General features: G+C 47.1%; 1 protein-coding gene across 1 annotated transcript in view; it reads right to left on the reverse strand.

The window, feature by feature from the left end:
- The window catches only part of EVC2 (EvC ciliary complex subunit 2), a 134496-nt gene that overhangs the window by 92342 nt on the left and 26068 nt on the right, over positions 1 to 16086 (reverse strand). Inside the window, 1 exon segment of the mRNA XM_045056604.1 lies at positions 13894 to 13947. Within this exon segment, the coding sequence (XP_044912539.1) occupies positions 13894 to 13947 (54 nt within the window).

The raw sequence follows: 16086 nt of genomic DNA on the forward strand, positions 1-16086 counted from the left end.
GGCTTTAAAACAGTCAGTTCTTTAACTCAGCAGTTTAATACCTAGGTTTCTATCCTCAGGGAAGAATTCAAAACTATGCGTAAAAGTTTATATACAAGGTTGGCTTGGTCCAGAAATACGCACACAAATTTAGCTCTGTATTTTTTGCAGAGCATCATATAAAGTATCCTAATGTATCCTAAATGTTGCAAAATCCAAAGAGCAGTTAAATATTTTAAGTCTCTATAAATTGTTCAATCCATATAAGGAGCAATCTTGTAGCCATTTTACTACTTTTAAAAAGCACAGTAATGTAGGGCTCCTGGATGGCTCAGTCAGTTGAGCCTCTGACTTCGGCTCCAGTCATGATCCCGCAGTTCGTGAGTTCGAGCCCCATGTCTGGCTCTGTGCTGACACCTTGGAGCCTGGATCCTGCTTCCAATTCTGTTTCCCTCTCTCTCTCTGCCCCTCACCCACTCATGCTCTATCTCTCTCTCTCTCAAAATTAAATAAACATTAAAAAAATTAAAACAAATAAGTAAAATAAAAAATAAAAACCACAGTAATGTAAATCTACTACAGAAAAAAGCTCTTAACAAAAGTCAAGGGTATAAAATGATAAGCAAATGTCCTGCTGCCTTCCCTACCCACTCTAACCCAGCTTCCCAGAGGCAAATCTTTTTTTTTTTTTAGTTTATTTATTTTGAGACAGAGAGAGTGAGTGCATGCAAGCAGGGGAAGGGCAGAGAGAGGGAGAGACAGAGAATCCCAAGCAGGCTCCAGCACCGAAAGCTTGGAGACCAATGTGGGGTTCGAACTCATGAACCACAAGATCATGACCTGAGCCAAAGTTGGTCGCTTAACCGACTGAGGGGAACCCCAGAGGCAAATATCTTAAACAGATACTGTTTTTAGTTTTTATGGCTTAGTAAACCAGATGGTTACTTAAAATTGGAAGTCTAAAATTTATACATATATCTCTATTTCTTGATTCATCAGCATTACATACTATTAACTGAATTATTATGAACATATTATAGGTACGTATGTAACATATTATGTGTAATACGTATATATACCATATACACATATATGCCATATTATATAATTATTAACACATTATTCCCTCTTTGACAGATGTGAATTTAGCTCATGAATTTTTACTTTACAAATTTGTAGGGTTTGTGACCTATAAACATCTCTTCCCTTCCTTCTAATTGTAATGATTATGTTTAGTTTTTCAATTAGCTATCTTTGTAAATTTAAATTAAAAAATTAAACAATTTTTATAACATTTAGAGGCGATTTCTTGTTGTCTTACTAAAAAAAGATAATGAAGTTAATGTCCCACACTTGCCTCTCCCCCCTTGCCTTTCCCACTTCTTTCTTTCACAGTTTATTAGGTTTAAAACATATATATTTTGTTCTGCAATCACAATTCTTTGTCGTTTATAGATTAATTATGAAACCTAAAACTAAAAAAAATTTTAAGACACGATTATTATGATTATACAAATGTTATTCACTGAAGAAATAAGTAAAAAAAAAAAATCCTATGTTAATAAATATCTTCCCCTCAAAGCAATATATTTCTAATTCAATCCCTTTTCTTACATTTTACCAATTATTCAAAACCATGCCATATTTTTAGTTTAACTAACTTTGGACTAACAGTCCTTTCTCTGTAACTTTTTGTTTTCCTGGAGTTTCTCATTGTCTTTCTTTTTTCTTCCTATTATATACCATTTCCTTAATGACATTATCTGTTGCAGGTAGTGGATTTTTTTTTTTTTTTCTTAAAGTCATCGTTCCCTGAATGCTTTGGCATTCTGATCTGATCAGAACTGGTTACTTTCCAGGGTTGCTGCTGTCATTTGGAGCCCTTTATTTACAGCTTTCTGTGTTGTCACACATGATTGATTAAAGCAAAACTATGCTTCTTGGATCCCATTTCTTCCTTTTTCTTGGATGCTTTTTTTTTTTTCAGTGTGATGGAGTATTCTCAGTATTTTATTTGTTTGCAAGTAAACTTGTTTAGAAAACATTTTTTATTTCATATGTCTTAAAATGTTGTTACTTTGCCCTCATTTGATTTATAATTTGGCTGAATCTATCATTCAAGGTCCAAAATCATTTTTCTTCAGAACACTGAAGGTACCGCCCCACTGTCTTCTGACATAACTGTGTCTGATGACTTCTTAGAGGGATCTGTTTCTGGCTTTCTAGGAATTTTAAAGTTTTCCCTTTTCCCTTGGAATTCTGAATATTTAACCATTAAGGGTTTTTTTCATAATATTTTTAATTGTAGTAAAATACACATAACATAAAATTTATCATCTTGGGGTGTCTGGGTGGCTCAGTCGATAAAGCCTCTGACTCTGGTTCAGGTCACTATCTCGCCGTTTGTGAGCTGGAGCCCCGCGTTGGGCTCTGTGCTGATGGCTCGGAGCCCGGAGCCTGCTTCCGATTCTGTGTCTCCCTGTCCCTCTGCCCCTCCCCCACTCATGCTCGGTCTCTCTCTCGCGCGCGCTCAAAAAACGAATAAACATTTTTTAAAAATTACCATCTTAACCATTTAAGTCCAGTCCAGTCGTACATCACAGTGTGTACAATCACGTTGTTCTGAAATCATTACCACTACCTGTCCCCAGCAGTTTTTCCTCTTACAAAACTGAAACTCTGTCCCCATTAAACCACCCTCCTTCCACCCTCCAGCCTCTGGCACCCACCGTCCCACTCTCTTGTCTCTGTGAATCTGACTACTTCACTTAGCATTAGATCTTTATGGTTCATCCATGTCGTTGCAGTGTGTCTCAGAATTTTCTTTTCTTTTTTTTAATTTAAATTCAAGTTAGTTAACATACAGAATAGTATCGGTTTCAGGAGCAGAATTTAGAGATTCATCACTTCCATATAACACCCAGTGTTCACCTCCAAAAGTGCCTTCCTTAATGCCCATCACCCATCTAGCCCATTCCCCTACCCACCTCCCCCCCCATCAACCCTCAGTTTGTTCTCTGCATTTAAGAGTCTCTTATGGTTTGTCTCCCTCTCTGTTTGTGTCTTGTTTTATTTTTCCTTCCATTCCCCACTTCACACCTGTCAGAATGGCTAAAATTGACAACTCAGGGAATAACAGGTGTTGGCAAGGATGCAGAAAAAGGGAACCCTCTTGCACTGCTGGTGGGAATGCAAAGTGGTGCAGCCACTCTGGAAAACAGTCTGGAGATTCCTCAAAAATTAAAAAAAAAAAAAAAAAAAAAAAGAACTTCCTTATGACCCAGCAATTGCACTACTGCTAGGAATTTATCCAAAGGGTGCAAAAATGCTGATTCAAAGGGGCACGTGCACCTCAGTATCTAGCTCCTCAGCAGTGCTATCAACAGCAGCCAACCTATGCAGAGAGCCCAAATGTTCATTGACTGATGAATGGATTAAGAAGGTGCGGTGTGTGTGTGTGTGTGTGTGTGTGTGTGTGTGTCTGTACATAGATGTATATGTATATACATTATACATTATATATGTATATACGTGTATACACACACACATATACATAATGGAATATTCCTCGGCGATCAAAAAGAATGAAATCTTGCCATTTGCAACAACGTGGATGGAACTGGCGGGTGTTATGCTAAGTGAAATAAATCAGACAAAGACAAATACATGATTTCACTCCTATGTGGGATTTAAGAAACAGACTTCCTTCCTTCTTAAGGCTGAATACAATTCCATTGTTATGTATATATCATACTGTGTTTATCCATTCATTCATCATTGGACACTTGGGTGGCTCCCATCTTCTGGCTTTTGTGAATATGCTGCTATAAACATGGGTATATGGATATCTCTCTGAGACCCTACTTCTAATTCTTTGGGGAATATACCTAGAAGTGGAATAATAGGATTATATAATAGTTCTATCTTCAATTTCTGGGGGAACAGCCAAACTGTTTCTCCTCCTCCTCCTCCTCCTCCTCCTCCTCCTTCCTTTTTGATAGTAGCCAGCCTGATATGAGGCGGAATCATCATGGTTTTGATTTGCATTTCTCTAATGATTAGTGTCAGAAGGCAAATGCTTTTATTTTATTTATTTATTTTTTCAGCTTTAGGAAGAAGAATGGAGAGATACAGGGAATTGCTGATATCTGATCACCAACAGCAGGCCGGTCCCTAGGTTAGGTGCCTGGAATGGGTTTAACTGTGTCTTCCAAAAGGATATGCTTAAGTCTTAACCCCCAGTAGCTATAAATGTGACTGTATTGGGAAAGAAGCTCTTTGGAAACAATAATCAAGTTAAGATGAGTTCATATTGGATTAGGGTGGGTCTTAAATCTAATGAATGTGTCCTTATAAAGACAGACTCGCACAGAGAGGGTCATGTGACCACGGAGGCAGAGACTAGAGTGAGGTAGCTACAACCAAGGAAGGATTTCCAGGAGCCACCAGAAGCTAGGAAGAGGCAAGCATTCTTCTCCAGAGCCACCAAAGAGAGCACGGCTCTGCCGACACCTTAACTCCAGACTTCTAGCTTCCAGAACTGTGACAGAGTAGGATTGTGTTGTCCCAGGCTCCCCAGTTTGCGATAACTTGTTACAGCAGCCCCAGGAAACTAATAAGGTGTCAGCTTTACATCATACAATCTTCAGCAATCTTGTAGTGGATGTATTGTCCCCATTCCATTGACAGGTAAACGGAGATGGAAAGAGATTAAGTAGGTAATCAAAGTGCGTAGTAGCCAAAAAACCAAAGCCAGCCCTGCCTGACTCCAGAGTCCGTGTTCTCCCTGCATTAGATCACACTGCTTTTGTCCAGGGGGCTGTGGGGTTTTCTAAACACATCTGGAGTCCCAACCTCCCACACCAAGGTAGAAGTTCCCTGCCTGATTGAGGAGAACCAGAAACAAAGACTACAACAGAATTACATGCCGGCAGGGTCACTGTACTGTAAAAGGCAGGAAGAGATCTCTCTGTCCCCCTCTGTCTCTCTCTTCCTTTCCTACCTCATGAAGTAGAACGGGCCAACGGGGTCAAACCACCAAACTTGTCTCCTCTTCCCACCTTCACCATCTCTGAATCTCCACCTGAGGTCTTCCCTTCCTTTGGCCAATCACATGGCCAAGAGAATTTGAAGAGTAGAAGCAGTGTGGCAGACTGTGGCGCAGGATCTAGCTTAACTCAGCGACACCGATGCGATGCAGGAATGAATGCCTGTATCTAGGAAGAGGGCAAAGGCAGGGCAGCTCTACAGATCCCGCCATCTTTCTCCCTTCTCTCTTGGGAATCTGATGCCAAGTGGTAAGCACATCCAGGTAGAGACTGCCTGCTTGGGGCAGGCCCACTCACAACTCTCACTTTCTTCTTTCAACCTTCACTCATCCATGTTGCTACTTTAAGCTAGGTCCTGCTCCTGCCCAAAATGTCTCTGCTCTTCAACTTTCCTCCTCCATGTAAATGGCTAAAGAAGAGTAAGATCTCAAGATATAGCTTTATGGGAAGAAGGAGGCCCAATATAATCATTACCATCATCACCATCACTGTCATCATCACCATCAGCATCACCATAATGTCACCATCGTCACCATCACCATCATCATGGTTAACCCGATTCAGCAGACAGTAAACACCAGAGATGGCCCCAAGTGCTTTACATGCATGAATCCATTAACATCTCACAATAAAACCAGAAAGTGGGTACTGTTTCAGTCTATGTTCCACAAATTAGAGTTCAATAGTGCTAATCAGTTAAATAAATGGCCCAAGATCACAGAATGAGTCACTAGTGACTCTGGGTTTCACAGCCAGCAGTCTGGCCTAGAAGCTTTCACACCACAGCTGCCTCTCTGGGGCTCAGGCTCCAGCCTGACCTTTTACCAGGAGCCTTGCATTAGGTCATCAAGGTCTTGGGTCACCCTGAACATTGTGATTCCCACTCTGAGTATACAGCTCACCCTTCTGGACTGAGTGGCAGGGCAGGATTTTAAAAATCTCTCAGTGTCTGGACAAAAGCCTTTGCAAACCATTCTTCAAAACTATTCTTAACCATCAGGGTCTTTATTGAACTTTTGCCAGAGGTGAGGCCTTACTCCCTTTATAGTCTTTGAAACAATACTTTAAACTCACAATTCTTATGTCCATCTCACATGTGCAGAAACCAAGCTTTGCTATAACTTTTTTTTTTGCCTGAAACTCTCTATTTAAGTGAATGCATCACAGTGGGCTACCAAGGTTGGCTCGGTGTTTGGATGTGGTGGTCAACTTTCCTGACATCAAGTTCATTCGATGAGCCCAGTGATGGGTCCTCAAAGGACAAGTGGGGAACAAAAGATCCAGGCCCTGCTCTAAGGAGCTCACAATCTTGCAGAAAAAACAGACAAGCAAGCAAGCTGGGGTGACACAGTGTGGCTGGGTGAGGCTGGAGAAGCCTGGAGAAGTAGGGTGGGGAGGGGTGCAGCTCCTAGCTTAGCTCAAAGGACAAAGGCTTTACACGAGGTGACCCATGGACAGAGGAGAATGAGCCGGGAGGAGGGCAAGCCAGGCAGAGAGAACAGCATGAGCCGGACCTGCTATGTGGAGGAAATGCACCCCGGGTCCCAAAGGGTCTTCAAGAGCAGGTTAGTGATTTGCAGCAGCATCTGAATGGTTTTGGGAGGGGGGTGGTGACTGCAGGGTTTTAAGCCAGGAAGTAACACGGTCAGATCAGTATTTTAGAAAGGTAGATCTGGCCACTGCGTGGCATCAGCCTGGAGGAGGATAAACGAGATGTGACAGCCAACAGAGAAATGATGACAAGGCTGCAGGAGGCAGTAGAATCTGCTGATAAAGACCATGGACTCTGGCCCTAGTTGAGGGCTCAGCTCTCAGCTCTGCCCCCTACCACACTGTGGGACCCCGGGCCTCCCTCTCTGCAAGCTGAAATCTCCCCCATCTGTAAAAGGAGGGTTAAAATAGTGCCTATGGTGGGTGTGGGGCACCTGGGTGGCTCAGTCGGTTGAGCGTCCAACTCTTGATTTGGGCTCAGGTCATGATCCCAGCGTCATGGGATGGAGCCCCGCATCACGCTCAGCATGGAGCCTACTTAGGATTCTCTCTCTCTCTCTCTCTCTCTCTCTCTCTCTCTCTCTCTCTCTTCCTCTGCCTCTCTTCCCCGCTTGCACGCTCTCTAAAATGAAATAAAAATAAGTAGTCCTTATGGTTCTCAGACAGGTGAAACACAGAATTACCATACAGCCAAGCAATTCCACTCCTGAGTGTGTACCCCAACGAATTGAAAACAGGTGCTCAAACAAAAATCTGTACCTGAATATTCACAGTAGCACTCTTCATAATAGCCAGAAGATGGGGAAGCCCAGATGCCCATCAGCTGATGAAGAGATAAACAAATGTGGTCCACGCCCCGCCCCCATACAATGGAATAGGAATCAGCCATAAAAAGGAATGAAGTCCCGACATATGCTACAACACGGATAGACCTTGAAAATATTACGCTAAGGGAAAGACGCTGGAGCAAAAGGCCACATTCAATGAGATGAAATGGCCACAAGAGGCACACCTGTAGAAACAGAAGGCAGATCAGTGGTTGCCAGGGGCTGAGCGGGAGGAGGGGATAATGGAGAGCAACTGTTCAATGGGAACAGTTTCCCTTTGGGGAGATGAAAAGGTTCCAAGCCTAGGTGGCAGTGATGATTGCTCAACACTGTGAACATACTGAATGTCACTAATGGTAAGTTTTGTGTATGTGTACTTTACACACACACACAAAATAGGACCTACTGGCTAGGGATATAGCACAGAGACATCAGTCAGCAAATCTGAGCTGCTATTACTGTGACGACTGGAAGGCTGGAGGGAAGGGCAGGAATTGGGAAAACATTTAGGAGACAGAGTCCACTGGTTATGGTGACTTGAGTGCTGGAACGGATGTGTGGGATGCTACAGATGGGGACCAAAAGCGTCCTTGGATGTCTGGCTTGGTAGGCGGGGGGCTGGTGGGACCAGCCACCACAGGGACGGGTACAGAAATGTATGCACTTAGAGCGCCAGAAATCAGCCCCAAGTTAATCACTCTTTTAAGATTTCCTCTAAAAATCTCGCAGCTAAATTCCACTGATAATCAGTATAAGAACAAATTTCAAAGAGTTTATTTACCATAAACTTCATTAACGAATAAAGAAAAGCAGTTGAGTGATCCCAGCCTCCTTGTCCCTAGGCTCTGACTTTCCCTCTCGTCTCTGACAAAGAATCACGTGCTATTGCCATCCTTTTAATCACGTATTAGCTGAGAGCAGATTCCTTCGATGAGCTCTGTCAGTGCATTCAAGAGGAGCAATGATGGGGAAAAAAGTCCTTTCAAAAAGAATGCTTTCAGTGCTTCTGATCTAACAGCAAGTTACAAAAGCACGAGGAGGAATTATTTACACGTTGACTTCAATTATGTAATAAATAAATTCAAAGACCCGTAGAGGCAAGAAGCCAACGTGTTAGCAGTGGTCCTCTGCTGGTGAGATTATGTGCTAATGTTACTTAACTTTTCCAATTCTTTGCGTATATGTGTGTACGTGTCTGTGTGTGTGTGTCTGTGTGATACCGGGAGGGTGTTTTCTTTGTCCACGATGGACGTATATTAAATCCCACCCACCTATGCCTCAAAAGACAGAAAAAAGTTTGAAGAGAAAAACATACAGAATGATTTCTCTGAAATTGACTTTAAGAGTAATTTGTTGAAATCCTTCACTTTGTGCTAAAGATCCAAGAAACAGGGGGAGTTACTTACTTGCGGACGTGTGTCCCACAACCCTTGAGGGGCAGCTCTGAGAGCAGACAGTCTCTGGGCTTCCCAGCTGACAATGCTGACAGGAGTGACAGCTTAGAGGCAGTCACAGGTAGAGGCAATCACACTTATCAACAGAGCTTTGCTGAGGTACCAGTCTGGTGAATAAGCAGATTAGGGAACAAATTGCCCAACAGGACTTTTAACCCTGTCAAGCTTCAGGACCCTGGCCAGTTCCCAGGGCCTCTCCAGGCACAGATTTTTGTTTTTTTTAACTCTCAAATGAGAAAGTGAAACCAGATAATATTTAAAGTCTCTTCCAGGGCAAAAATTCTGTTCTGATGTCACAAAAATGTATTAAATGCCAACCAAGGGAACCAGGCCAATGTCACAGAATGACAAGGTTTATCAGATGTCTCAGCGTTGTGGGATTCCCAGCCAAGGGGCTACCAGCATGCCTGGGGGAGGTTCAGGAATCACAGGTGTGCAGAAGTTGGACAGGGTCTTTCAGGACGTTCATGAATCGTCCAGAGCACAGGTAAGAAAAGAACAGCATATACAAGACCAGAGCAATGTGGAAAACACAGCGACCCAGCAGCACCTGGGGACAGTAGAGACCAAATTTTCTGATGGATCCTGAATATCACCCTGAGATAACTGGGCTTAATCCAGCAGGCAACAGGGAGTCCCTCCAGAAACAGAAAAGCAAGCTGGTTTTGGGTTTTACAGAAAGATCACTACAGTGAGGACGATGGGCTGGAGGGGAGCAGGACTGGACAGTTAGGAGGCCGGTGCAGTAATCCAAACATGAGGTGACACAGAGAAGGTGGACATGGTGTGGGAGTGCACACCTCGCATCCTGAGAGCATCTCAAAGCCATGTGATCCTGCCAACAGTTACCTGCTCCCTCCACAAAGGCACAAAGGTACACGCTGCAAATCCCCGTGTTTGAGAAATTCTCATATAGCATATAGCTGTCTACAGACGCATTCTCTTTCTTACTAACAGGACCTCTTTGCATGTCGAAGACACTAATCCCTTTTTATGTGTTACAAGTATTTTCCCAGGTTTGTCACTTTCATAATGCTGTTTTTAAATGTAAAATTTTCAACTATTTGTGTACTCAAATCCATGGTTCTCCCTCATGGTTTTCTTCCTGTCATATAATGCTAACCTATATTTATTTTTTACAAATTGTTTTATCTAGATTTTAATCTGATGAGGGAATTCGCTTTATTTTCTTCTAAAAGATCCAGCCAGTTGCCCACAAATGTATGAATGATACACTCTTTTCCCATTGACTTGAAATACCTTTTTATTATACGTACATCTGTGTAGACAATCTATTTTACGCCCTTGGTCTGGCTTTTCCTGCAGAGTTGCATACGGCATTAACGTAGCTTTAGAATTTTTTAATATGTGCTAGGGGAAATCCTCCTCTATTACTCTCCAATTGTCACAATGTTCTCACCTAGTTTCATAAATTTATATCTGCAGGTGAAACAGATTAACTTGATCGCATTTCTCCCCCTAGATCCGACTAAAATGATTATTGGAACTGCCTTCTGCATGAATTGGGGGACGTAACAGGTGGCTTAAATTTTTTTTTCAACGTTTTTTATTTATTTTTGGGACAGAGAGAGACAGAGCATGAACGGGGGAGGGGCAGAGAGAGAGGGAGACACAGAATCGGAAACAGGCTCCAGGCTCCGAGCCATCAGCCCAGAACCCGACGCGGGGCTCGAACTCACGGACCACGAGATCGTGACCTGAGCTGAAGTCGGACGCTTAACCGACTGCGCCACCCAGGCGCCCCAAGAGAGGGATGTTTAAACCACCTGTTACCTGAAGTCGGTTAAGCGTCCGACTTCAGCCAGGTCACGATCTCGCGGTCCATGAGTTCGAGCCCCGCGTCGGGTTCTGGGCTGATGGCTCGGAGCCTGGAGCCTGTTTCCGATTCTGTGTCTCCCTCTCTCTCTGCCCCTCCCCCGTTCATGCTCTGTCTCTCTCTGTCCCAAAATAAATAAAAACGTTGAAAAAAAAAATTTAAACATCTCTCTCTTGATTGGATCTGAGATTCCCCTTCTCCCGATCTCTGCCCCGGCGCCCAGCCCTTTCGTGAGCACACGGCACCAACATGAGAAGCTGTGGGGAGGTCCGGCGCAATCTGAACACCCATGTCCAGCACATACAGCGTGATTATTTCCTCCCGGAAGCCTCTCATGCAACAGACAGAAAGGGCAAGAGGGCTTGAGATAGGAAATGGGGACCTTGCTGTCCTTGGCTGACACCTGCCGATTTCACCCTCAGGAAGGTAAGAGAAAAACAAAGGAGATGATGGGGTCTCCTCCGAGGGTTGAAGAATCCCAGCCTACAAAGCGCAGACTTCATGCCTTTACTCTGTTTAGTTGTATGATGGCAGGGAGCCTCCGTCCTCCCTGCCCTGCTCCTCCTGTTCACTCTCACACTTTCCTGATGTAATGACGTCACCTCACAGGTGCCCCTGTCAGCCGTGCTAGAACACACTCTGTAGCTGGCAAAAGCCTTGGCTGGGTCACCCATACGCATAGCTCACTGGTGCCAGGAGACCTCGGTTCACATCCCACCAACAGCTGAACCGGCTCAGCCTCGAGGTCAGATCTTCAGCGGCGTATTCTAGAACACCCTTCCTCCGTCTTTAACTAGGTCCTTCCCTTAACGACCTCCAGCTGAATGCTCACCTCCTCCAAGAAGCCTGCCGTCTACCCAGCACTCTTTAGTGCCCGTATCTGCAGCATGTATGACCTAGATTTCGGGGTCACAACCTCACACATTCAGTCATGGCAGCTGTGTGTGGTTTGACCTTTGTTCTTCTCATTTAATGTCTCAGTGAGGGCACGGGGACAGCGGGTGGTAGGTGATCTGAGTCTCCACGCTGCCCCACACTCCACAACGCCCTGGAATCTCGCACTGGGATTGACTCACACTTACGGCACCTGATGGCCCCTTGGGCTTGAGACCCTGACACGTGACACCCATTCACGAAAACCACAGAACGGCTGCAGAAGGGTGTTGTCTGCATGTGCACGCAATAACGATCCCAAAGACCGCAGCTGACGCTTACAGAGCGCTTAAAAAACGCCAGGCACCGGGCACCTGGGTGGTGCAGTCAGTTAAGCGTCCGACTTCGGCTCAGGTCACGATCTCGCAGCTTGTGGGTCTGAGCCCCGCGACGGGCTCTGCGCTGATGGCTCAGAGCCTGGAGCCTGCTTCGGATTCTGCGTCTCCCTCTCTCTCTGCCCCTCCCCCACTTGCACTCTGTCTCTCTCTCCCTCTCTCTCAAAAATAAATAAACATTAAAAAATATATTTAAAAAAACCACCAGGCACTGTGCTGAGTGCTCTACATACCTCAATCCATTTACTTTGGCGGCCACCCTACGAAGGGGGTACTATTGTCAGTCTCCTTTCATAGCCGGGAAATGGAGACTCAGGGAGGTAACACATCCACAGTCACATACAATCGGTGGACGGACAGGGAGTCAAAGCTAGGCCCTTGGCCCAAGAACCTGATGCCCCACAACGCTGTAGGGCCATCGCATTTTGTATGCCTCATCTCCCCACTCAACGGTGACCTCCTTGAACGTGGTCCACAAGGGCAGGGTCACCAGGATCAGGGGCGGTAGGGCTGACATCCAACCCAATGCTCCACTGCCTGACTGCACCCACGGGTCTGCACCCCACAGTGGGCACCCACTCCTGTTTCCCTTGAAGGCAATGGGTGGCCTGGAGGCTGCCCCGAAGACCTGGGTGTGGCTCACCTCCATCCACGTGAGAGGGCCTGGGGAGCGGGGGAAGGGCTTACAAACATCGGCGAAGTGAACCTTCTCTGACTTTTATTACAGTCACGCAGCGACTAGACAGCAAGCGGCGATCGCCAGCATTGACGACGATCAGCTCGGCCAAGGGATGCTGACCTACTGAGTGCCACCCAGAAGGTAGGGCGCAGAGTGGGGCACAAGGATGCAGCAGACACAGCCCCGACCCTCCAGGGGCTCACAGAGAAGCCAAGATGGTTTGCACCCATCTTCCTGCCTCCCCTGCCCCCCCCGAAACCCTCTCCTTGCTCTAGCCAGACTTGGATTTTATTTCCATCTCTTTTGGACAGGGATTTAGCTCCTTAGGAGGCGGCGTGGCCCAGCCGCAGGGCTCTGGAGCCCCAGTGTTCAAACCCTGGTTCTAACGCCCGCAAGAAAAGCACACTCACAGGCCCAAGACTGGCACCCTCTGAGAGGCCACCGTGCAAGGCGGGGCCTCGGCTGGCACGCCGGAGCTTGGGTTTCTGGACGGTAACCACCGCTGCCTGATAAGAGTGGCTCGCTGTGCCTAGGCGGCCGTGTAAACAGCGTGGTTTACACTGAACACACTCCTGGGAGTCTGGAACATGCCAGACAAGGGTGCCCGTGTGCCCAGCCTCCAAGAAGAACCCTGGGGCCCGTCTCTGACGAGCCTCCCTGGTGACAACATTGACGTGTGCTGTCACACCTGCTGCTGGAGAACGAAGGGCATCCTGTGGGACTCTGCCGGCAGAGGACTCTGGAAGCTGAGGCCCGGTGTCCTCCAGACCTGGCCCCCTGCCCCTCCGCCCTTCGCCGATTCTCCTTCGCATCCTTTCCGGTAAGAAATCAGCCGGGAGCGTGACTATACGTGGAGTCCTGTGTGTCCTCCTAGTGAACCACCGAGCCTGGGAGTGGTCTTGGGAATCCGGACACACTAGCCAGGTGACCTTGGGCAAATTACCTGACCCAGCTGTGCCTTGGTTTCCCCATTTATGAAGCGAAGGTGATTTAAAAATGGAACCCAGCCCCCCGGCGCTGCCGCGAAGATCACACAACCCAGCGTATGTGAACCGCTCAGAATGCCTGTCTGCAGCAGGTGCTGAGGTAGTGTGAGGTGTGGTCCCACTGTGCGTATACGCCATCCTGTCCAGATGGAAGGGCCATTCGGGAAACCAGCCGACGGCTTCTAGCCACGCTGGGGGACCACAGACTGCCAAGGCCAGCGGCCGCCCCTCCCCTTGGCTCTGAGGACACCCAGGGACCAACACACCAGCATGAAGGCACATCGGGGCGTAAGGTGGCTGTCCAGCTCGGGCATTTTCTCTTACCTTTATCTTCTCTTCTGCTGTTATGGTGAGAAGGGCTTTTAGTTGCGTTCTGTTCTAGAAAAAGAAAGAAAAAATGCTTTCATCAACAAGTTTTGGGAATCTGACATTTGAGGCACCCGCCACCCGCCGTGCCTGGATAGGCACGGGGCCTTGGACTACTGGGGGCCGGGGCCTGCGGGGGTCTTGAAGTCCCTTCAGAACAGGAAAAAGGTGGGGCGCCTGGGTGGCACAGTTGGTTGAGCGTCCGACTTCAGCTGAGGTCGTGGTCTCACGATTCGTGAGTTCGAGCCCCGAGTCGGGCACTGCGCTGACGGCTCGGAGCCTGGAGCCTGCTTCCGATTCTGCGTCTACCTCTCTCTCTCTCTCTCTCTCTCTCTGCCCCTCCCCTGCTCATACGCTGTCTCTCTCTCTCAAAAATGAATAAACTTAAAAAAAAATTTTTTTTTAAAGAACAGGGAAAAAGGTCTGTGGAAACGTAGAGCCTCGTTCTCTCCCGGAGGTGCGTGTGAATCCAATCACCAGTTTCCCTAACTGGTGACAGAGCAGGAACAGAGTGACCTGTGGTGAGATGCCTGGGGTTGGGGTCCGGCCAGACGGGGCAGAGGACGGACTCCGGAGCTCACGGCCACGGGACGGAGGAGCCACGGGCCCTCCCCAGCATCGCTTCCTTCAGAAAAAGTTGCCGACAATGGCGGCGGACGGGGCTCTGCTGAGCTCACCTTCCGGTGGGATGTGCCCGGCCCCCAAACCCCAACGCCCCACGGGTCTGCCTGCCCGGGTCGCATCTCCTCTGCTCGGGAGCTACGGGGAGACGGGAAACCGCAGGGTGTTAGGACAGCTATCTGTCCAAGCGCGCGGCGTCAGAGAAGACGCACGGCGAGAACACATTTCCTCCTGGGAGAGCAGGCAGAAGGTCTGGCAACTGGGTTGGTGGTCAGAGCCAGACTGCCAGGGCTCACACCAGGCTCCCTCACTCACCAGCAGCCTGACCTTAGGCAAGGTATTGACTTCCCTGTGCCTCGGTCTTCTCATCTGTAAAACGGGAACCCTATTCGACTCGTGGGGTTGCCGTGAGGATTAAATCAGCCAGGATAGAATCCAGAAGTGTGCGTGGCACACGGAGGGAGCCCCGAAAGCATTCTCGCTGGTGGCTGTAGTCGTGGTATCGTTGTGTACAACCTGGCCTTGAGGCTTGGAGCTTGGAGCCTATGAGCGAGGCAGCCCTGTGTTGTTCTATCACAGCCACTGCGGAGGCCTCTCTGTCTCACTGGAGGGACAGTCCATCTCCGGTGGAACCCCTTACCCACATCCCAGAGCAGCTACAGTAGCAGCCCAAACCCGTTAAGGGCCAGCAGGCCAACCTAATGGAGGCTTTGAAGGGAAATAAAAACACTACCAGGTCCTTTTCTAGGGGAAAGGGAATTTAAAAACAAAACAAACAAACGAAACAAAAAACAACAACAAATATGAGGCTGCATTCAGAAGCACACATTCGATTAACGTGTTCCATGCCCTTCTCTCTCTCCGGGTCCCTCCTCCCGGTGTTTTCTGACACCCAAGGTCTAAGCCGAGAGAAGCTTCAATCAAGTGTGTGACAAAGCTTGACTTCAGCTCTTTGCAAAACATAAATCCTCAGCCCCGTGCTTGCTGCGGGAACTTCAAGGCTTGAGAAACACGCTTTATTTTTTTTTACTTTTTTGTTTCTAAAAAATTTTTAATGTTTATTTATTTGAGGGGGGTGGAGAATGAGTGGAGGAGGGGCAGAGAAGGGGGGGAAGAGGGAGGGAGAGAGAGAGAGAGAGAGAGAGAGAGAGGGAGAGAGAGAGAGTCCCAAGCAGGCTCCACACTGTCAGTGCAGAGCCTCACATGGGGGCTTGAACTCATGAACCAGGAGATCATGACCTGAGCCCAAATCAAGAGTCAGACACTCAACTGACTGAGCCACCCAGGCGCCCCAAGGAACACGCTTTAGATCACACCATGAAGTCAGCAAACACGGACCAAGTAAAATATAGTGGTGACTGCATAATGCGTAAGGTGGGCAGGAAATTTTCATAAGATACTTGACATAAATGTTCTAGGTCTTTCCCCGTTAGCCATCCGTCACCTAGGGCGTGTTTTATCTAAACTTGTATGAATGTGGGGTACGCGTGTGTGTGTTTGAGAAAGCGGCTTCCAGATCCAAATTCCATG

This window comes from Felis catus, chromosome B1 (genome assembly GCF_018350175.1).
Source record: "Felis catus isolate Fca126 chromosome B1, F.catus_Fca126_mat1.0, whole genome shotgun sequence".
Classification (NCBI taxonomy): domain Eukaryota; kingdom Metazoa; phylum Chordata; class Mammalia; order Carnivora; family Felidae; genus Felis; species Felis catus.